We start from the raw sequence: 19,323 nt of genomic DNA, 5'->3' as shown, positions 1-19,323 counted from the left end.
ATTTATAAAAACTATTGTTTTATATTAAAATATCAATAGAAGTTATATATATATTAATTTACAAAGAAGTTGTACGGCAAAGTTAAGCATAAATTAAATATCCGAAACTTAACAGCGATATTATACATATATATCTATCTTATTATTAATCTTTGATTAATTTCTTTGTGTACAAAAATACGAGCTTATGAAAAACAGCGAATTTCTAATTCTAAAGTATGCAAGTATTCAAGCCCTGGAATTTGCACAATTTGTGTGAATATAATACATACAATTCTTATAATTTTATACAAAATATGTGTGTAATATTTCTTTTATTTGCATTTTTATTTTGTCTGTAGAATAAAAAATACGTATCTGTACAGGACTTATATGGACAAAAAAATAAGCTGCGGTAAAAGAGTAATAAAAGATTATGAAAAGCTTAATTTTAATACAAAATTTTTAATTACTTTAATTACAAAAATTACAAAATATACACTTTCAAATAATATTTTATAAAAAAGGAAAAAGTATAGATTAGAAAAAAACAGAAATGCGGTACAGCAATTAAAGTCAATTGTGTAAAAGTATTTAGGTTTAATTTTTTAAGATAGACATAATATCGCTTTTAAGCTTTGGCTATTTAATTTATGCTCAATTTTGCCATACAATTTCTTTGTAAATTAATATATATATAACTTATATTGATTTTAATTTTAGTAAAAATTCCATATGCATATACCGAGAGAAACTTTAAACAAATTCAATATAGACAAACACGACGAGAGAAGCTTTGTCACTGACTGATTCAATTGTCACGGCGATTCGCGCTTGTATTTAAGTAACATTTACACGCGGTCACGCACACCAATAGATTGCGTGTAAATGATAATGCGATGATAATGACGAGAAGGTTGCGCGGCACTGACAAAACGGACGGACGTGCGATATCATTGGCGTAGAATATGTGCAGCTAAAATACATTATTCATTGCATGGCTCATTAGTATGCCTGTCTTAAAATTTTCTTGAAAAACTTCGCGATAATCTTAAAATAAGTTAAAAATAAATTTTTTTTTTTACATTAATGACATTTGTGCAATATTTGTTACGTGGAGCCTTCAATTATCGCCATAAACACTCTAGCGTCTCGTTCAATCGATTGTTTATGAACTTTTTTTTTTAAAACGCGCGTCAGCATTTTTTTCTTCAATGCAATTTTTCAGAGAAGAAACAATTTTTCAGTAATACAACTTGCGCGATGATTTTTAATTATTAATATAATATTTATATATTAATATCATTTAATTAATTATTAGTACATTAATTATAATTATAATTGTGTTAAATATATTAATAATTATAATTATATGATAATTAGAATTATTAATATAATATTTATCAATATAATGTTTAATTTATTAAAAGTTTTTTCGATATCTCGAGACGAGAATTGATTCTTGCTGCGATTATTTCGCAGCTGCGTGCGCCAATGTCGAGATGAGGGTGATGCGAGAGAGCAAGGGGTTCGAACGTAACGCTCTTTAGTATCTTTAGTATCGCACTACAACTGCAGCATCGCACACGCATCGCGTTAATGTGTTTTCACGAGAGAGCATGATCCTTTCTCCGCGGCGACGCGCGCCGCGAACTCGCGATCTGCCCGATGACGATGATGACAAGCCGGCGAGATGCTGCGCGGGAAAATCCGCGGGCACTTTTTGCACTTCCGCGATCAGTGATCCGGTGACGAAAGCAATCGATTTTGATATCGCATCGATATCATTGCGAAAAGAGAACGCACGGCGAATATACATATACTACAATATATCATGAAATGTCACGTTTACAGTATAACGATTACGCATGGCGTAGTATTAATATATAGTGTTACACATGTCGTTTGTAAACTCATCAGCCTTGCGGATTAAGGATAACTTTTGTAATGAGAGACTCTCGTGAGCGGAAACTTGATCGCGACTTTTTCTGCAAGTTTGTAGCAATGTAATGTAATATTAATTAACACGATAATTGAGCCGTAAATTAAGATAAATAAGATTTTGATTTACAGGAAAAATTTAAGGGAGATTCACAAATATATACATAAGAAAATTTCACACTTTTGAGGTAATTTTCAATCGTATCGTATATCAAAATTTTTAATTCTTTTGTTTAAAAAAATAATTGATTGAAAGGGAAATCTACTGCTTGTTTATGTTTCTTTTATACGTATATGTATAAGACGTATGTTATTAATCATCACGAACTTCCGTGCAACGAGCTGGAACGCTTAGCCACACATCGGTGTGATAAACCGATAAACGCTGTGATAACAAGCCTATCAGTGTTAATATCGTGAAATAGTCAATTAATAATTCTGCGAGGCACATCGTGCAAATTGTTGCAAAAAGGAAACTAGCAAGAATAACCAATGTGATATAGTTATCAATATCTATGTGTATTTTATCAATATTAGTCGAGATAGACTGTCGCAAGAATACCTTTTCCGGAAATTTCTGTTCGATTATCGCTTATATTTTTTCTTTTTACTTTTATTCATATCACGTTTCGCAGTGTGCGTTATGGTTTCGGCAGGTGTGCATTTTCGGGGTATCTGACGCAACACGGATCTGGGATCCCGTAAGACCTAGGTGCGCGCAATGGCGTGGACACGGTGATTAAATTGGAATAAAAGTGCTTATAGTGTATCCGTCAACATTCTGTGCGTTAAAGTAATTTTTACGAAGAAAAATCACTTCTCTATATAATTTCAAACTCTGAAAATTTACATTTGACGCGTGATCTATTGATTTTTATTATAATTATTTATTGTCTTCCTCTTTAAGTGACTTATATTCAACGTGAATGTGTTTTCTGAAACAGCAAAAAATAAAAAGGAAAGAACGTCGATGCAGCAAAAATTCGCATTTTTAAAATATAAAGACGATTTCATTTATAATTAAATATTTTCCACTTCATCGCGTGTTAAGGTGATGCTGGACATGAGTGATTTTCCTGCCAAATGTTAATTGTAATTTTAGGTTCATTTTTTATTGCTTTTATCAAATTAGATGACATCCTTTTTCATAAAAAAATTTCGAAAATTTACCGACAAGCTGTTAGTTTATACAAATATTTATTATATAATTAGACAGTTTGCGTAAGTATAAAATAAACTCAAGGAGGCAAGGAAAACATGTGAAAGAATTACGACAGGAAATTTAAAAAAAAAAAGCAATAAATAAATAAATTTCCCGACAAGCTGTCAGTTCATACAACTATTTTACATTATAGTTAGACAGTTTGCAAGTACAAAATAAGCCCAAGGAGGCAAGGAATGCATATATGAAAGAATCATGACAGGAAATCTGGAAAAAAACTAGAACAAAAGCAATAAAAAATAAACATAAAATGACAAATAAATTCTGTCGAACAGGCATGTCCAGCATCCCTTAATTCGGACCTAAAGACGTGAAGGGGATAAGAAAGGAGCTCAGGAGGAGGAATTCGCGAGATTTAGTCGGCGATGCCGGTGGTCTACGCTCCGAAACATTATTTCGGAGCACTCGTGTCCGCGCCACTGGACGCGCACTACTGCGAGCGTCGCGTCAGTTCGATCCGAGGATCGTGCGAGGAGGGTCGAGGTGGTGAGTGCGCGGTATAGCACTCGGCGAACGCAAGCGCGTGGAGGAGAGAGAGCGCGCGGTGAAATAGCGAGCGCACGTCCGGCTCCATCGGCAGTGGCGAGCGTGGACCGGCGCGGCGCGGCAGCCCCTTTGACACGTGTGTCGTCTGTGCGTGCGTCAGTCACGTCAACCATTTCTTCCTGCCACGTGCCGAAGGAACACGCGCGCGCTTCGATTTACCTCAATTTCTTTTGCCGCTATTTTTCCTCGGACTCGAAGAAGAACTTCATTCGCAACTCTCGTCCACGTGTACAGTGATATGCTCACGCGGCAAGTCCCATTCATCTCGTTGCTCCGGAATCGCACACAATCGCGCGGAAACGCATGTGATATTCGAGCGCGCCAATTTCGAGGTACGTAGGTATAGGAATTAATCGTGCGAGAAGATGCCGGACAAAGTAGCCCCGGCCCCGGAGAAGACGGTCCCGCGGACCGTGGCCACGGGGCCCGAGAACAGCAACGAGGGTATCAAGCTGCAGAAGGAGCTGGGCCTGTGGGATGGCGTCGCGATCATCGTCGGCATCATCGTCGGCGCCGGGATCTTCGTGTCGCCCAAGGGTGTGCTTCTGAACAGCGGCAGCGTCGGCCAGGCTCTCATTGTGTGGATCTTCTCCGGGGTCCTGTCGCTCATCGGGGCTCTATGTTACGCCGAGCTAGGTGAGTGAATGACGAAATTATGAACGACGGTTGCTTTCGCGAGCTTCCCCTCGTTTCGAATTGGCGGGCTCGACAGGTGGTCCGAGAAACGGTGTGCATAATGCGTTCAGGTGAAGAACTTGATTTAAGAGAGAAAGAGAAGGGAAGGATATCCCTCTTTCTTCTTTTATAAAAAATTAGAATATAAAATATTATAGTCTCGCATGTTTCCGTAAGCGTTTCTTACATGTAATTTTTTTGCACAAAAAAGTGCATCCTTTATTTTCCCTCTCTTTTTCGAATTTTGTTTTTATTTTATCTCCCTATTTACATAAATATCCCTATTTATATACATAAATATAATATATTTAAAATTGATAGATAGTATAGTTTTTAGAAGAGAGATATACAAACATTTTATTATACTATATTATTATATAGAAAAACAATTTAGTAATTTAATATAATGTATATTATGTCATACAAAGACAATAGAATAAGATTGTAAAATTTCTTTAAGAATTTCTTTTAGAATTTCTTCTTAAAATTTCTTAATTTAATTCTAATATCTTTGATCTATTATTAATGCAAATTAATAATTATTAAAAAATAATAATTTGTTAATTTAAAGTTAATTAAGTTAATTAAGAGTTTCTTGATAAAATAATGATAATTGATTTTTTATTAGTGTATAAATTGCTTGAACACTTTATGCCTCATTAGATATTTTGATTTATAAAACAATTAAAAAAATTTGTAACCTAGTTATTTATATTTCTTTTTATTTCAAATGCTTTTTAAAAATAAAAAAACATATTTTAATTGTTCCATAAGAACGAGAATATTTCTCGAACAATTTGTAATTTTACATGACACAATATTTCCTTTCTTATTTTTATTCTTCTTTGCTTTATACAATATAAAAGTATATTTTTAGATTATATTTATAAATTACATATAATCTATTTACTTTTCAATTTCTCTTTTTATTTCCTCTTTTACCTCGGAGTATCTATTTATGAAAAGCACATAATATGTATTTATTCATTTTTATCTTTTCTTTATTTGATATATGTTTGTGTATACACACGCACGTGGCATTGTCGTCAATATTGTAATATGTTGATAGAACGTGATATCTCACAAGGGAGTTAGCTGACTAACATTCTTAGGCATCAATGACCCCGACCGAATGCAAATTTCGAACGGAATTGTTTTCCATGAGAAAAGAGAATCATGAGGAATAACGATGTCTATGAAACCATTCCCCAGATATTTTTGGGCATCATAAACATTTTTCGTTCGAGGCAGGTTTATAAAATTATACTTCAGCTCGGAATTTTATATGACTAATGAATATAAGAACAAGAGAAACTAAGATAAAAAGTGGTTTTTATTTGTTTTTAAATTCCTGTAAACTTAGAAGAATATACATATTTTAATTATATACATATATATGGTATATATATATATATATATTTCTATGATATTTTTATGTATTGCATGAAAAAGAATATATATATACATATAGATATATATTTTTTGTTGATAATTATAAATTACATAAATTTAATGTAAATTGGGATTATTTTTCTATGTTTGACAAAATGCTTTTATTGACAATAAAGAATCTCTCAATGAAAATTAATATATATATTCGCGAAATATGATGATGATTTGTATCTATTAATATTTCTCAGTTTCTTACAATTAAAATCTTATACAGCTTTATAATTTTAAATTTAATTTCTGTATAAATCATTTATCCACAGTCCACTGTTCGAATTTGTAACAAGTTAGCCATTACAAATCATACAATTGTTCTTTATCTCGTAATATTTTTATCTAACTCATAAAAAAATATCACAATAGTTAGATTGTACATAATATTAATTTGTTATATATTAATAAGAACGTCTGTAAAAAGTAGTTATCAATCTTAATCATATATAAATATTATCAAATATTTTATTTTATTTTTATTTCGCATATTTCAAATATTTTATATAAGAACAAGGACATTTTCCGAGCAACTTGGTTTCTCAATTTTTCTTTCTTTTATGTACATATATATGAAAGTATATTTTTGAACCATATATTTATAAATTGTATGTAATCTTTTTACAAATTTTTTAAATTGTTTTATAAATCAAAATATCTAATGGGAGGCATAAATATATCCTCTATTTGTTTTTATCTTATCTCTATTTGATATTTCTATGAAATAATCATTACACTTAACATTTACAGTCTGTTAAATCTGTATACATTATATTTATTTTAAATATGTATATTTATTTTTATAATATATTTATTTATTTTCAAAAATATATATATATATATATATATATATTAATATTTTGCTAATCTATTTAAATAGGTTATTTATTTATCAAGAGGTTATTTATTATAATTTTCAAGATTGAATTTAAATTTTTAATCTTTATAGAGAGTATAATATATATTTATTGATATAAAATGTATGTATTTAGGAGATTTTTTTACCTTAACAACAATACGATAACAATGGTCCCGATATCGAAGATCAGTTACAACAAATTTGTCATATTATAAAAAGGTCAAAGTGTATCAAACGATGCATATAACGCAGCATATGTTTCACATACGATATAACGTAATCATATGTTTCAAAATATTGTTTACATTGTATTCTTTATTGACTTTGTTTTTAATACCGAGTATGTGTTATCTGTTATCTCCTATCTCCAATAATATATAAAATATCCATATTTCGAAAATGCTGATTTATGTTATGTTTTTATTAATTCTGAAACATCCTGTATATATTTTTATTATATGTACAAATTAATCGTATCGATTTTTCTTCAAATAGAATTTTTTTACTCTTATTTCAAATGAGACATGCGGATAAAGTATTGAATTAATGTATAGAAGATATCCATGTACTATTTATTTAAGTTTGGTTAGACTAGTTCGAATTGTTTAATTGATATACGTATACAGTTAATTAATCGTCACGTATAAAAATATGTGGAAAAGGCTTCATTGATAAATTGAGATTGAAGTGAGATGAATAAAAGCGTAATTACATTGTAATAACGGGAAACGAATGTCATCAAGTGTATAAATTGTAGCAAGCTCTTCGTGACAAATCCGATCATTAAATTTACGCTATTACAAGTCACGTCCACTGTTACCATTATCGCGTTATCGTTATCGCGTGCTTCAATTGAAGATATGCTCAAAGTGTGCTCTTAAAATTAAAAAAGAAAATTGAATTAGACATTGCAAGATCTTATAACAATATACGATATTTTATATATAACTATAAAAGATGTTTTATATATAACTATAAAAATCCTACTTTTTTATTTTGAAAAATCTAAGAGAAAGAAGGGAAAAAAGAAAAAAAATAGAAAGTATAAAATAGATATACCACGATATGCAAATTATGGATCCGCCGATGATGACCAAAAAACCGCGATATTGTAAGAACCGCGAGATGGGCGGGAGAGTGATAAGACTGCGTATAATTATGCGGGACGTGATTTGCAAGGAAGCAGAATCTATATTCATATAAATGCTGCACGTCAAGAGATGTGTTGTAATAATACAGCACATCACAGCGCGCGATCTGACCCGGCCCGACAATTAAACAATGTTACATACATGCTATTATCGGTTTTTTTATTATTCAAGATTAATGCCTTATAATGTTTCATAAAAAATGGAAGAAAACGCAATATAAGCGATAGTAATATAGAGATATAAATATATTATACTCTTATATTGGACTAACTGTTATTGGGATTAGGAAAAGTACAAATGCTGATTAGAATTTGATAAATAAATGAGGAATTTATACAAATTATATAAAGGCAAAATTATGACTAAAATGTTTGTATACTAAATATATTATTAATTGATTTTTTCATTATTATATTTTCCATTTTTTAATTTTCTCTTGGTTTCTGCTAATTCAATTTATAATGAGAAAACATAGATGATATAGCTCTTCGCATTTATTACAGGAACGATGATACCCAGGTCCGGTGGTGACTACGCGTACATCAGTGATGCTTTCGGACCTTTGCCAGCATTCCTTTACCTTTGGGTGGCGTTATTCATCCTGGTGCCAACGGGAAACGCTATCACGGCTCTCACGTTTGCGCAATACATCCTGCAACCCGCTTGGCCTGGATGCGAACCGCCGTATGAGGCGGTGCGACTCCTCGCTGCTGTCATCACGTGTAAGATGAAGATTTTATTTTTATTATTATATTTCTTCTCTTTTTTAGTCATCTTAAATAAGCAAGTAAACGTTAGCAAGGACAATTTTAAAAAAATGGAAGAAATATAAAGAATTAAAACAAATTTAACGAAAAGGAAAAAATTGTCATCAGTTCTGAATATGAAAATTTGTTCGCAGGTCTGCTAACTGCCATCAATTGTTATAACGTCAAATGGGCGACTAGGGTGCAAGACTTCTTTACCGCCACCAAAATCTTTGCTCTGCTGATCATCGTCATAGCGGGTTTAGTATGGCTTTATCAAGGACACACGGAGAACTTTCAACGTCCAATGGCTGGTACCAACACTCAGCCCGGTTACATCGCTCTAGCGATCTACTCCGGACTGTTCTCTTATTCCGGCTGGAATTATCTAAACTTCGTAACGGAGGAACTTCAAGATCCTTACAAGTAATTGCGAACTCTCCGTTTTATTTCTTTGCATATCTCTGCTGTAACTCTCGTACAAAGAGAAAAAGATAAAATAGATAATATTTGATATCTGCTTGTTTTGGCAGCAAATAGAATATAGAATTATATTATTTATATATATTATTTATAAAATTATAATATGGGGAATTAATATTTATAATCGATTTTTACAGAAATCTTCCGAAAGCTATTTGTATATCATTGCCAGTGGTGACAATTATTTACGTTTTCGCGAACATCGCTTATTTCGTTGTACTCACACAGGACGAAATACTTGCATCGAATGCTGTCGCTGTTGTAAGTACGCGTTTACACATATTAATATTAAAACAATTCTGAAATATAAGATTCACACGATCACGTTTTATTGCCAAGTGATTGCATTTACACGAATATTTTAGCATCACAAAAAGAATAGTTCAGTTTTCATTATACAAAAGATATATTAAGATGATATTAAGTTCTACATATTGAAAACAAAATTTTTAGGAAAAAATTTTTAAAGTTTAATTTAAGCAATTAACTCTTATATTAAATTTATAGTAAATATACACAGAAAATATATTTTGAGCGATAAAAAAATCAGTATGCAAGCGGATGTCTTCTCAAGTCGGATGTGTTCTATCAGCTTTCGATAAGAGACGAATCCCCGATAAACCGATAGATTATTTTATAATATTATATTATATCGCCAAGTCGATCTAATGCAACATGAAAAAATTACGCAATCACGCGGCCGCGTTTTTGCTATAATCAAGATGCCGCTCCACTTTTGCTAACCCGACATTAAATCGCAGCGAAAATTCCTTTCTAGACCTTCGGCGATAAATTGCTGGGCGTTATGTCGTGGATTATACCATTCTTCGTGGCGTGTTCGACTTTCGGAGCATTGAATGGCGCGATCTTTGCATCGTCCAGGTTGTTCTTCGTCGGCGCCCGAAATGGACATCTCCCCACTGCCATTGCTTTGATTAATGTCCGCAACTTGACGCCGATGCCATCCCTCATCTTCCTCGTAAGTATCGCGTTATCTTTCGTTAATTAAAATCAAAATGCAAAAAAAGGACGAATGCTACAAAGTGATAATTGAATAGATTTATTAATAATTTGATATTGAGTTTAAATCATTTTTGACAGATAAAGTCGAGGAAAATGAATAAATGTTCGCGAACAACTTGTACGTACTTTTAATTTTATGATAATTTTACAACCGGCTCTCCTTGAAAGTTAGTTCTGAATAGTGAATGGATTTTTTTTTCTATATCGTTTTAATTATTTGCCAATATAACCGAACAATTTAATAAATCCTATTTCATTAATAGTTATCGCCAAATAACTCATTACTTATTGTGCAATGCATTATCTTTCAGCGATAACAAGAATAGAATGTTAAAAATTTATTTGTTTGCGAGTTCTTATCGCCGTGGCATTTGTACGTTCATAAAATAAGTTTATCAAACTTCCAAATATATATTTCGATCACTTTCTTACGGGAACTTATTTATATAATTTATTCATTATTTTTATTATACAAATTTTTCTTTAATTGCAATGTGTCATTCATTTATATTTTGAAAATCTTTTTAAACCCTTCTCAAATTAAAATATTCATAAAATCATGTCTTTTTAGATAATTGTGCAACTAAAAGAAAATAATTGAGAAGAAAATATTTAAAAAATTATTAATTAAGTATTCGAGATAGACGATTGATACATTTATATATTTTTAATGAATTTTTAATTCTGTATCTTAGATACGACAATTTAGTTCGTTCAATTATTGAAAATAGAATTAATTTTGATGTACATAAATAAAAATTAGTAAAATTACATTAAAATTGGCGTCTTAATAATAGAAGTCAGTCAAATCAAGTGACCACGCGACGCATATAATAGTATTATGTATGTAGTCCGGCATCTTAAACTGTGTAATTCGTTTGAAAGCATTAAATTAATCCTTTCATGTCGATCTCTTTGACGATTAGTAGCGGAAGTCTCTTACGATTTTCATTCTTTTTTGCGAGTGAATTAAAAAATCTGATCTCGTTAACTAACATTCAAAATCATGTTGCCTCAGCATGCATTATATATTTGTAAGTTTGGTGTTAATTATCTTATCTTCTAATTAGTTGCTTCTAACTTAATTAATTGCGCGCATATTTTATTTAAATATTTGTCATCTTTCTAATGTTTTAAATCGATAGATTTTGAAATATTGAGCGAAAATTATTTAAGACCAAGTATTTAAAAAATCATTATTATATAGTATCAATCTTTTTACTGAGGAAAAAATCTGACTTAAAATTGATTGAAAAATTGTGGATGAAGAAAAGTATACGCAATATATACATATTATATTATAATTATATGTGATCGCGAAAATTATATATTTTAAATTTTAAATTAACATCTCGCGGGATATTTGCGATTGATTCTAAAAACATCAAGTACTAAAAACGCTCAAGTATTTTTATTTTTGCGGTTGAACTCCAATTCTGAACATGAAATTATAATTTCTAGTGCGTCATCACTCTGGTGCTTCTCATCATAAAGGATGTCTACGTACTGATAAATTATGTCAGCTTCGTTGAGGCTCTATTCACCACGCTTTCCGTGTCTGGTCTGTTGTGGCTACGTTACAAAAAACCTGATCTCCATCGCCCCATAAAAGTACGTACAACTTTGCCAGGACTTTCGACAGGAAATTCTATTACATTTTATATATATTTATCTATTTTTCATCTTTTATTATAAAATAAAGTTTTATTACACATTTATATATTTTTTTCTAGGTTTTTATACTTCTACCAATCATCTTTTTCATAATTTGCGTATTTCTGGTTATTTTCCCGTGCTATGTTTCACCATGGGAGGTGGGCGTAGGCATAATCATAATCCTGTCTGGAATTCCCGTGTATTGGATCTTCATTGACTGGAAAGCGAAGCCCGCGTGGCTTGTGAATGGATCCCGTAAGTAGTATTTAAACTTTAGAGGCTCGTCAAAGACATGTTTATATTTTTACGTAATTAAATACTGTGATTATATATATTTTGCAGATAATCTTAATATGGCGTGTGCCAAACTGTTCATGTGTGTGCAAGAAGATAAGACCGAGTAAAAGTGTATGAAAATAGTTGTAATTATTGCCAAAAATTACGATTTATGATGCCTGAATTCGAGAATGAGTTTCAAGCATGCGTCGTACTTTTGTAGATAGGTAGATTAGAATTATAATCGTGATCATGATGTCAATTATATATAGCGTCAAACTTTATCGAGCAGCCACATTATATAAGTATTATCGAGACAATGCGTGCATGTCTGAATAACACACAGCACAGGTCACCGATGTAGATTTGTAATTTTTATATTTTATATATTCGCATAATAGAAATTATAATTTTTATATATTTGTAATTACATATTTATCTTCGCTTTGTGCCTGAAACGATAACATTGTTAGTTTTGATGCATAAATTGTATTCAAGTATCGATTAGCTACGACTACGTCGAAAATTTCAATATTACATACACATTTAAAATATGTCAATTTTAAACGCGCTCTATACTTTTCTTCACCATTTTGGAGTACATAGGCATAATAATATAGTATATAGAAATAGTGTATAATTATGCACAAAGTATAATAATATAGAGAAATTTAGAAAAATTATTGAATTGTTTAAAAAAATTAATGTAATTTCAGTAAGAATTTTTGTTTTAAAAATTATCAATTTTTAAATTTTATTTATTCGCGGAGATGAGGACTGTAAACTGTATAAGCATGTAGTATTTATATCTATGTAATTTTAATAAGAATTTAATTTTTGTTTTAAAAATTATGTCAATTTTTACATTTTATTTATTCGCAGAGATGAGAATTTAGAAATGATACTGGTTTTTCGATCCCTGAATTGTACATATCTTAAAATAATATATAAATTCTTTGTATACTATATATGCAAAAGTCTACAATTCCGAATTATACATAAATATATATAGTGTGGTTATAAATTATAGTTATATTAGAAACTTATAATTATATATTAACTATATACATAAGTATATAGCTATAAAAATAAAAATATGCAAAGAATATATATATAAAGAAATCTGCTTTGATTGTACATACAGTGTTTACATATAATTATAATTGAAAAATGTCAATTATTAGAAATATATTTATTTTAAATTTAATATTACATTGAACTTTTAGATATATCTTTGAAGATCATCATCGTTATTATACACAAGTATATTATAGAGAGTATTCATACTCAAACATATCAATTTTTTAATGGAAAAATTTTTACAAAGATTTATTTCTTATTTTAAAATCTAAGAAATTTTTTATCTTTTCTATATTTCGAATGCAATTATCTTGTATGATATTAATCATTAATACATTTCACAGTTCATTAATCCTGATATAAAATATAAATTATATTAATTTTGTTAATAATATAAAACTAAAAATATCAGAGATAACAAAAGTATAATTTGAAAAGGAACGACATATTTATATAATTATCATATATATATATATATATATATATATATATATATATATATATAAAAGAATCTTATCGCATTTAAACGTATCTGCGTTTTTAAATATTGTGACTGTGAGTAATTAATTAAGTATCATTTACGCATATATATATTATTCTAATCGAATAACTGCTCAAGTACCGATAGGGTCTTTTAGTTGTAAAACAAAATATATACATTCGAAAGTAATTGATTGCGAGTATGCCTTGCATGCAAACAGAGATACACTACATATACTGTAAAACAGATTACATTTTCTGTAAAACAGGTGACAATAAAATATTGTACAAAATATATGTAAAGATTAAGTTAGTTCAATCATTGTAATTTTTTAATATTCTTTTTCATCTATATGTATATATAAAATATATATTATATAATTACATAAAATGTAAATTTTATTGATAAAATAAATATTCATATCATTTTTAATGTAAAATTGTAAATTTTTCATTTAAAAGTATCATTTAATTTATAAAAATTATTTAGCATTATTTACTCTAAAACAGATTATATTTCTTATATCGATCTTTTAATACTCTCGAAGAATCATTTGATCATCATTACTAAAAAATATATATTTTGCCAAAAGGTTAGATTAATAATACATTTCAATAATGTGTCTTTTAATATGCTCAAGAAATCGTCGACCTCTTCACAAATATATGCTTCTAATAACGACCTCTTCGCAAAATATATTCTCCTATTAATTTAGACGAATTTTCGGACATTATTTTGCTACGCTACTATCTGCTACCTCTTCGCAAAATATATTCTCCTATTAATTTAGATGAATTTTCGGACATTATTTTGCTGCGCTACTATCTGCTACCTCTTCGCAAAATATATTCTCCTATTAACTTAGACAATTTTTCGGACTAAAAATTTATCCGAGTTAATAGGAGAATATATTTTGCAAAGAGGTAATAGGTAGTAGCGCAGCAAAATACGTTTTTTAATGGTTGAAAATTTATCTGAGTTAATAGGAGAATATATTGTGTGAAGAGGTCGTTATTAGGAGAATATATTTGCGAAGAGGTATGTCAATGACGGTCGGTAAATTGTCAATTTCGGTTGGTAAATTGTCCACGTTGGTAAGTTACCATCGTAATTACCGACAACCATTATTAACTTTACCTCTTTGCAAATATATTCTCCTAATAACGACCTCTTCACACAATATATTCTCCTATTAACTCAGATGAATTTTCAACCATTAAAAGACGTATTTTGCTGCGCTACTACCTATTACCTCTTCGCAAAATATATTCTCCTATTAATTCAGACGATTCTTCGAGTATCAAAAGAGCCATATAAAAAATATAATCTGTTTTAAATTAAATAATGCTAAATAATTTTTTACAAATTAAGTGATACTTTCAAATGAAAAATTTACAACTTTAAATTAAAAATGACATTGAATATTTATATTTATCAATAAATTTTACATTTTATATAATTATATATATTATATTATATAATTATAATTTTATACATTGACAAGAACATATTTAGATATCATAAATAAATAAAAAACAAATGTCTTAGCGTTTTATTAATATTAATTAAGGGAGATTTTAAGAAATATAACAACGTTTTTCAATATAGCAATTTTTATTCCAACAGATTTGATAAAATGTTTGTGAAAAAATCGCTTTAAAATATAACTTGGAATTATAATTTATAATAATTTATATAAATAAGCTGCTAACGGAAATAAAAAAGATTTGTATTGTATTTTCTTGTTTGTTTTTATCAAAATTTTTAAATATAGCATATGATAATTTGGCTGATGAAAAAAAATACAGTATGCCTAGTCTCGTTGAACTTCTGTAAGTGTACAGTAAATATATAGGCCAAAAGTACTGTTAACGTAAACGCCTAAAAGATTTTATAATAACGGTTTCTCATATATATATATATATATATATATATATAATATATATATATATGTAAATATTTTATTTGTATTTAACTTTTATCTCACTCTTCCTTCATTTTTACTTGTCAAAATCTTGTACAAATATTATTTCTCATCACATTAAAGTCGACTGTTTGGACAATTAAGAGTCTCTTGTTATCTAGAGCTTTGCCACATGTGTTAATTCTTGCGTTTAGATGGTCGCGCGAACCTTCGCGATTATATTTTAATTTAAAGTTTTGCGAAGAGACATTAATAAATTTCGAACTAATTATATATTTATTTGGCACATACAGATATATGTCCAACATAATATAATCATATATATAACGTACAATAACTTTTGCGATTAATTGGATAAAAAAACATCAAAAATCATATAATACGGATAGTATTAAAAAAAGAGAAATATGCTTATATTTTATATATGTGTAGAAGCTCATAATCAAGATTTCTGTTTCCGGAAAAAATTTTCATGCATAAGTGTCTTTCTTCTTAAATTATTGATACAAACTGGAAATTAAACAAAAGCGAAAAAACAAGTAATGCTATGTCTACTATTTTCGTTGTTTATATTTACATATTTCATCGACTTTTCAATTATATATATATACATATATATATATATATATATATATATATATATATATATATATATAATCGAGCGCATTTAACAATTCAGTATACATTATTGAGCAATCTTTCTCATTTCTTCTATATTTATGTTGAATGAAACAAAGTACTTTGTTATGAGCTTCTGATATTTTCTTGTGACGATTTGACAAGCGCAGATAACATTATAACATTATAACGATGTTATATTCGTCTTAATAACTAATTTGGCGTAGTTGTATAAACACAGGGATTTAAAGTTTTGAAATTTTCAAAAAAATTTCTTTTCAAAGTTTTATCTTTGGCAGAAACACAGTCAAAAGTATTCTTGCGATTAAAGAGAAAGAGAAAAATGCGTGAAAATGCAAAGAAAACTACGTAAGTTTCTCGTTCACTCGACGAATTTGATGAATTCCTTTCTGACTGAATGTGTATATTCGCGATAACGAAATTACACGTGAGCTTCCTGAACGGAAACAGAAAAAAATCATTGTCGGCGTTTCCGGAAAAATCAGAAATCATAAAGAATCATGTCGGTTCGTGCGCACCTTTTTAAACAAGAAACGCGGACCTCTTCCAGCTTTGGATGATAATTGTATTCTAACAATAAGATCAGCCTTCAGCGAGTGGTGGCGTCACCCAGCCGTATTTCTCGTGCGTTTTCACCAGATTCTTGAATGTCTCCTCGGCCAATTGTCGATTGTACTCTTTATTGGGCTTCGACTTCCTCGACACTTGTGCCTGCCACACGGAAATAAAAGCATTAATATGAGAAATCTTTTTCTGACAATGAGAAATACTATATACAAACATTACAAACGTTTTCAGTTACTAATATTAATATTATTATATATTAATATTATATTAATATTATATTAATATTATTATATATTATATATATTATTAAATCAATAAATAAAATTAAAATAATATTATATAATTATAATATATAACTAATATTAATAAACTAAATTAAACAGATAATTTTTTAACTAATATAGAATATATATAAGACTAATATAGAAATGATCACATGATACACATTATCATATTGTACTCTCATATTTACTCAATGTAATCATACATTATGAAAATATATTATGCCTGACAGGATGAACTATTCGATGCAACTCGAAACAATGCTCACCTGTCCCTTCACAACACTGGCCGCGAATTGCATGATCATCGATTCGACACTATATGCGCAGCACCATCCTCTCGGTGTGAGAAGTTCCATGCAAATAGCACCGCCGTGCATGACAAAGCCCTGCTCGATCCTTGGCGAGATCACTCTCATGAAAGGTGGCGCGAACGGGAATTCCTTCGGGAAGATCACATTCAACAATATATGAGGTATCTTCAGTTCACGCATGTCGGCCGCTAGTTTGCTATCCGGATCGATCTTGTGCAATCGGACAGACCACTCGAAGACGTTGTCGTTGACGAGTTCGGCGGTGAAGGCCGAATCGCCGTGACGTTGTGCTCTTTGAATCCTGTTGAATTCCTTCATCAGTCGACGTAGACCGACATCCTTGTCGCTGGCGGCCTTACATTCGTTATTGTCCTGTACAAGCAGATTTGATTTGAAATATTTGAAGATATTCAAAAACCAAGAATGATTACATAGAATCAAGGACTATTTATTTCATCTAGCTATCAAGATTATCCATTCGAGAAAAGAATCAACAAACATTAATTTATCAAATCTCTTTGAGATCTATTCACCGAATCAATCAGAAACTCTACGCACCTTTGCGGACTTTTTCATCTTGAAGAAACAATTACGATCGACGTGCATGGGATCTGGATTTTCTGGTATCGGAACATCTGCTGGAGTGACGATGTCTGGACGATGATGACGACTTAGGAGTCTCCTTGACGGCGAATTGGTCGAGCCGCTGGCTCCTTCCGGCTCCGCAATCTTCTCAGAAGATCGGAAGAGCTTCCGGATGGCGGCTACGACCTTCTCCTTTGATTTCGTGGACATGGTTAAATACCGTGCCGCTACTCCACCGTGTCTCGCTACTCTGCGTTCAATATGACAAAGTACAATATAATAACGTATCATGTAATAATTTCTATATTAGTTTTTCTATATAGTCCCCACAATAGATTTCTTATAGCTTCATAACTTTGGGAAATTCTATCTTGGTTCATTTTTTATGATTTAAAAAGCTAGCAAAATATTTTTATTTTCAATAAGTATTTGGAGCATATAAAATCATGATTTCATACTCTTGTAGATATTGTAAAAAAAATTAAAGAAATTTACATGTAAAAAAAACTTGAAGGAGAGATTTTTAAGGCATCATAATAATTTAAATAAGATTCTTGAAAGAGGATAGTGATTAAATTCACTAATAAAACATAATTACTAATACATCAGAAAGATGAGTTTCCCAATTTCCTTTGCTTAGCAAAAATAAAAATTGAATCATTAGTCTCTGTGGCCAAACTTCATTTTTTAAGAAAAATAATTACATGCTATTATATAATAGACAAAACAGTAACATCTATTGTATAATAACATTAAAAAGCTTATCTCGATTAGTTTCTCGAAATAAAACGCGCAAATAAATATTACTACTTGAATATAGTATGACAACTACTCCGCATTATAACAATATTTTTTTAACATCTTAAAGATATTTATCTTGCAAACTTGATAAAAAAGAATTTATCCCGCCAAATTAATTTCGAATATTTCGAATAAAAATAAAATATTAAAAATGAATCTTCACAAAACATCTCTGAGACGATATTTCAGATGCTAGAATTCTACGTCGCACAAAGTGTTCCCGATGATTGATCTTGGAAAATTCCTCCCTGCTGTGTAACAAATTTTTGTCGATCAGCTTTCTTTTAAGTCTATCTGTTTGTTACAAAGAAATCTATCAATTAATTTATCAAAGTCTATCATAGAATTTTTTTAGCGATCCAGATGAGCCGAATTTCACAGATTTCCACTAATTCACGCTCTTACATATCAGACTCACCCATTTTGACGTCGATTGTGTATCGCTCACGCCCGATAGACTGCCAGCGTGCGATTATTGTGTTTGCGTACACACGAGAACGGCGAAGATATCACCGCTGGACATAGCGCAGTCTCCACCCTTATCGAGCCGCCAATCGACGCCAGCCACGAGAACACCCGAAGGGTTGATGCCGACGTCAACGATATAGATGCCTGGCGCTACCATCGAGGGTGGAATAGGGTGGAAGTGGTTTC

General features: G+C 30.3%; 2 protein-coding genes across 4 annotated transcripts; one reads left to right on the top strand and one right to left on the bottom strand.

Moving 5' to 3' along the window:
* Nucleotides 1-1,417: 1,417 nt before the first annotated feature.
* mnd (L-type amino acid transporter minidiscs) lies at nucleotides 1,418-13,137 on the top strand. 2 transcript variants are annotated; one of them, XM_085485124.1, is made up of 9 exons: nucleotides 1,418-1,727; nucleotides 3,418-4,324; nucleotides 8,317-8,535; nucleotides 8,715-8,985; nucleotides 9,180-9,303; nucleotides 9,821-10,021; nucleotides 11,527-11,676; nucleotides 11,799-11,976; nucleotides 12,064-13,137. In XM_085485124.1, exons 2-9 carry the CDS (start codon nucleotides 4,054-4,056, stop codon nucleotides 12,123-12,125), a joined length of 1,476 nt encoding a protein of 491 aa, XP_085341250.1. In that variant the 5' UTR covers nucleotides 1,418-1,727; nucleotides 3,418-4,053; the 3' UTR covers nucleotides 12,126-13,137. The 2 variants fall into 2 exon arrangements, with proteins under 2 accessions (XP_085341250.1, XP_029166768.1); XM_029310935.2 differs by lacking the exon at nucleotides 1,418-1,727 and having other exon boundaries at nucleotides 2,153-4,324.
* Nucleotides 13,138-15,153: 2,016 nt separating this feature from the next.
* LOC146722264 (ubiquitin-conjugating enzyme E2Q-like protein 1) lies at nucleotides 15,154-19,176 on the bottom strand. 2 transcript variants are annotated; one of them, XM_085485126.1, is made up of 4 exons: nucleotides 19,088-19,176; nucleotides 17,842-18,113; nucleotides 17,239-17,655; nucleotides 15,154-16,832 (listed from the first exon to the last, which is right to left on the bottom strand). In XM_085485126.1, the coding sequence occupies exons 1-4, from the start codon at nucleotides 19,089-19,091 to the stop codon at nucleotides 16,704-16,706; spliced, it is 822 nt and encodes a 273-aa protein (XP_085341252.1). In that variant the 5' UTR covers nucleotides 19,092-19,176; the 3' UTR covers nucleotides 15,154-16,703. The 2 variants fall into 2 exon arrangements, with proteins under 2 accessions (XP_085341252.1, XP_085341253.1); XM_085485127.1 differs by having other exon boundaries at nucleotides 17,842-18,118; nucleotides 19,088-19,173.
* Between the last annotated feature and the right edge of the window lie 147 nt (nucleotides 19,177-19,323).

The sequence above is a fragment of the Nylanderia fulva genome, unplaced genomic scaffold (genome assembly GCF_048542155.1).
Source record: "Nylanderia fulva isolate GAGA-0341 unplaced genomic scaffold, ASM4854215v1 Scaffold34, whole genome shotgun sequence".
In the NCBI taxonomy this organism is placed as follows: domain Eukaryota; kingdom Metazoa; phylum Arthropoda; class Insecta; order Hymenoptera; family Formicidae; genus Nylanderia; species Nylanderia fulva.
The sequence above is the reverse complement of the archived record's forward strand: the minus strand, read 5'-3'. Positions and strand labels throughout refer to the sequence as shown.

What these genes read in the sequence shown, in the direction of transcription:
- LOC146722264 (XM_085485126.1), bottom strand. An exon ending in AGATGAAAAAGTCCGCAAAG is followed by an intron (nt 17,656 to 17,841) that starts GTGCGTAGAGTT and finishes CTGCTTGTACAG; the next exon opens with GACAATAACGAATGTAAGGC. An exon ending in CCAGTGTTGTGAAGGGACAG is followed by an intron (nt 16,833 to 17,238) that starts GTGAGCATTGTT and finishes TCCGTGTGGCAG; the next exon opens with GCACAAGTGTCGAGGAAGTC.
- mnd (XM_085485124.1), top strand. Translation starts at nt 4,054, where the DNA reads ATGCCGGACAAAGTAGCCCCGGCCCCGGAGAAGACGGTCCCGCGGACC. An exon ending in TCTATGTTACGCCGAGCTAG is followed by an intron (nt 4,325 to 8,316) that starts GTGAGTGAATGA and finishes CATTTATTACAG; the next exon opens with GAACGATGATACCCAGGTCC. An exon ending in GAACTTCAAGATCCTTACAA is followed by an intron (nt 8,986 to 9,179) that starts GTAATTGCGAAC and finishes CGATTTTTACAG; the next exon opens with AAATCTTCCGAAAGCTATTT.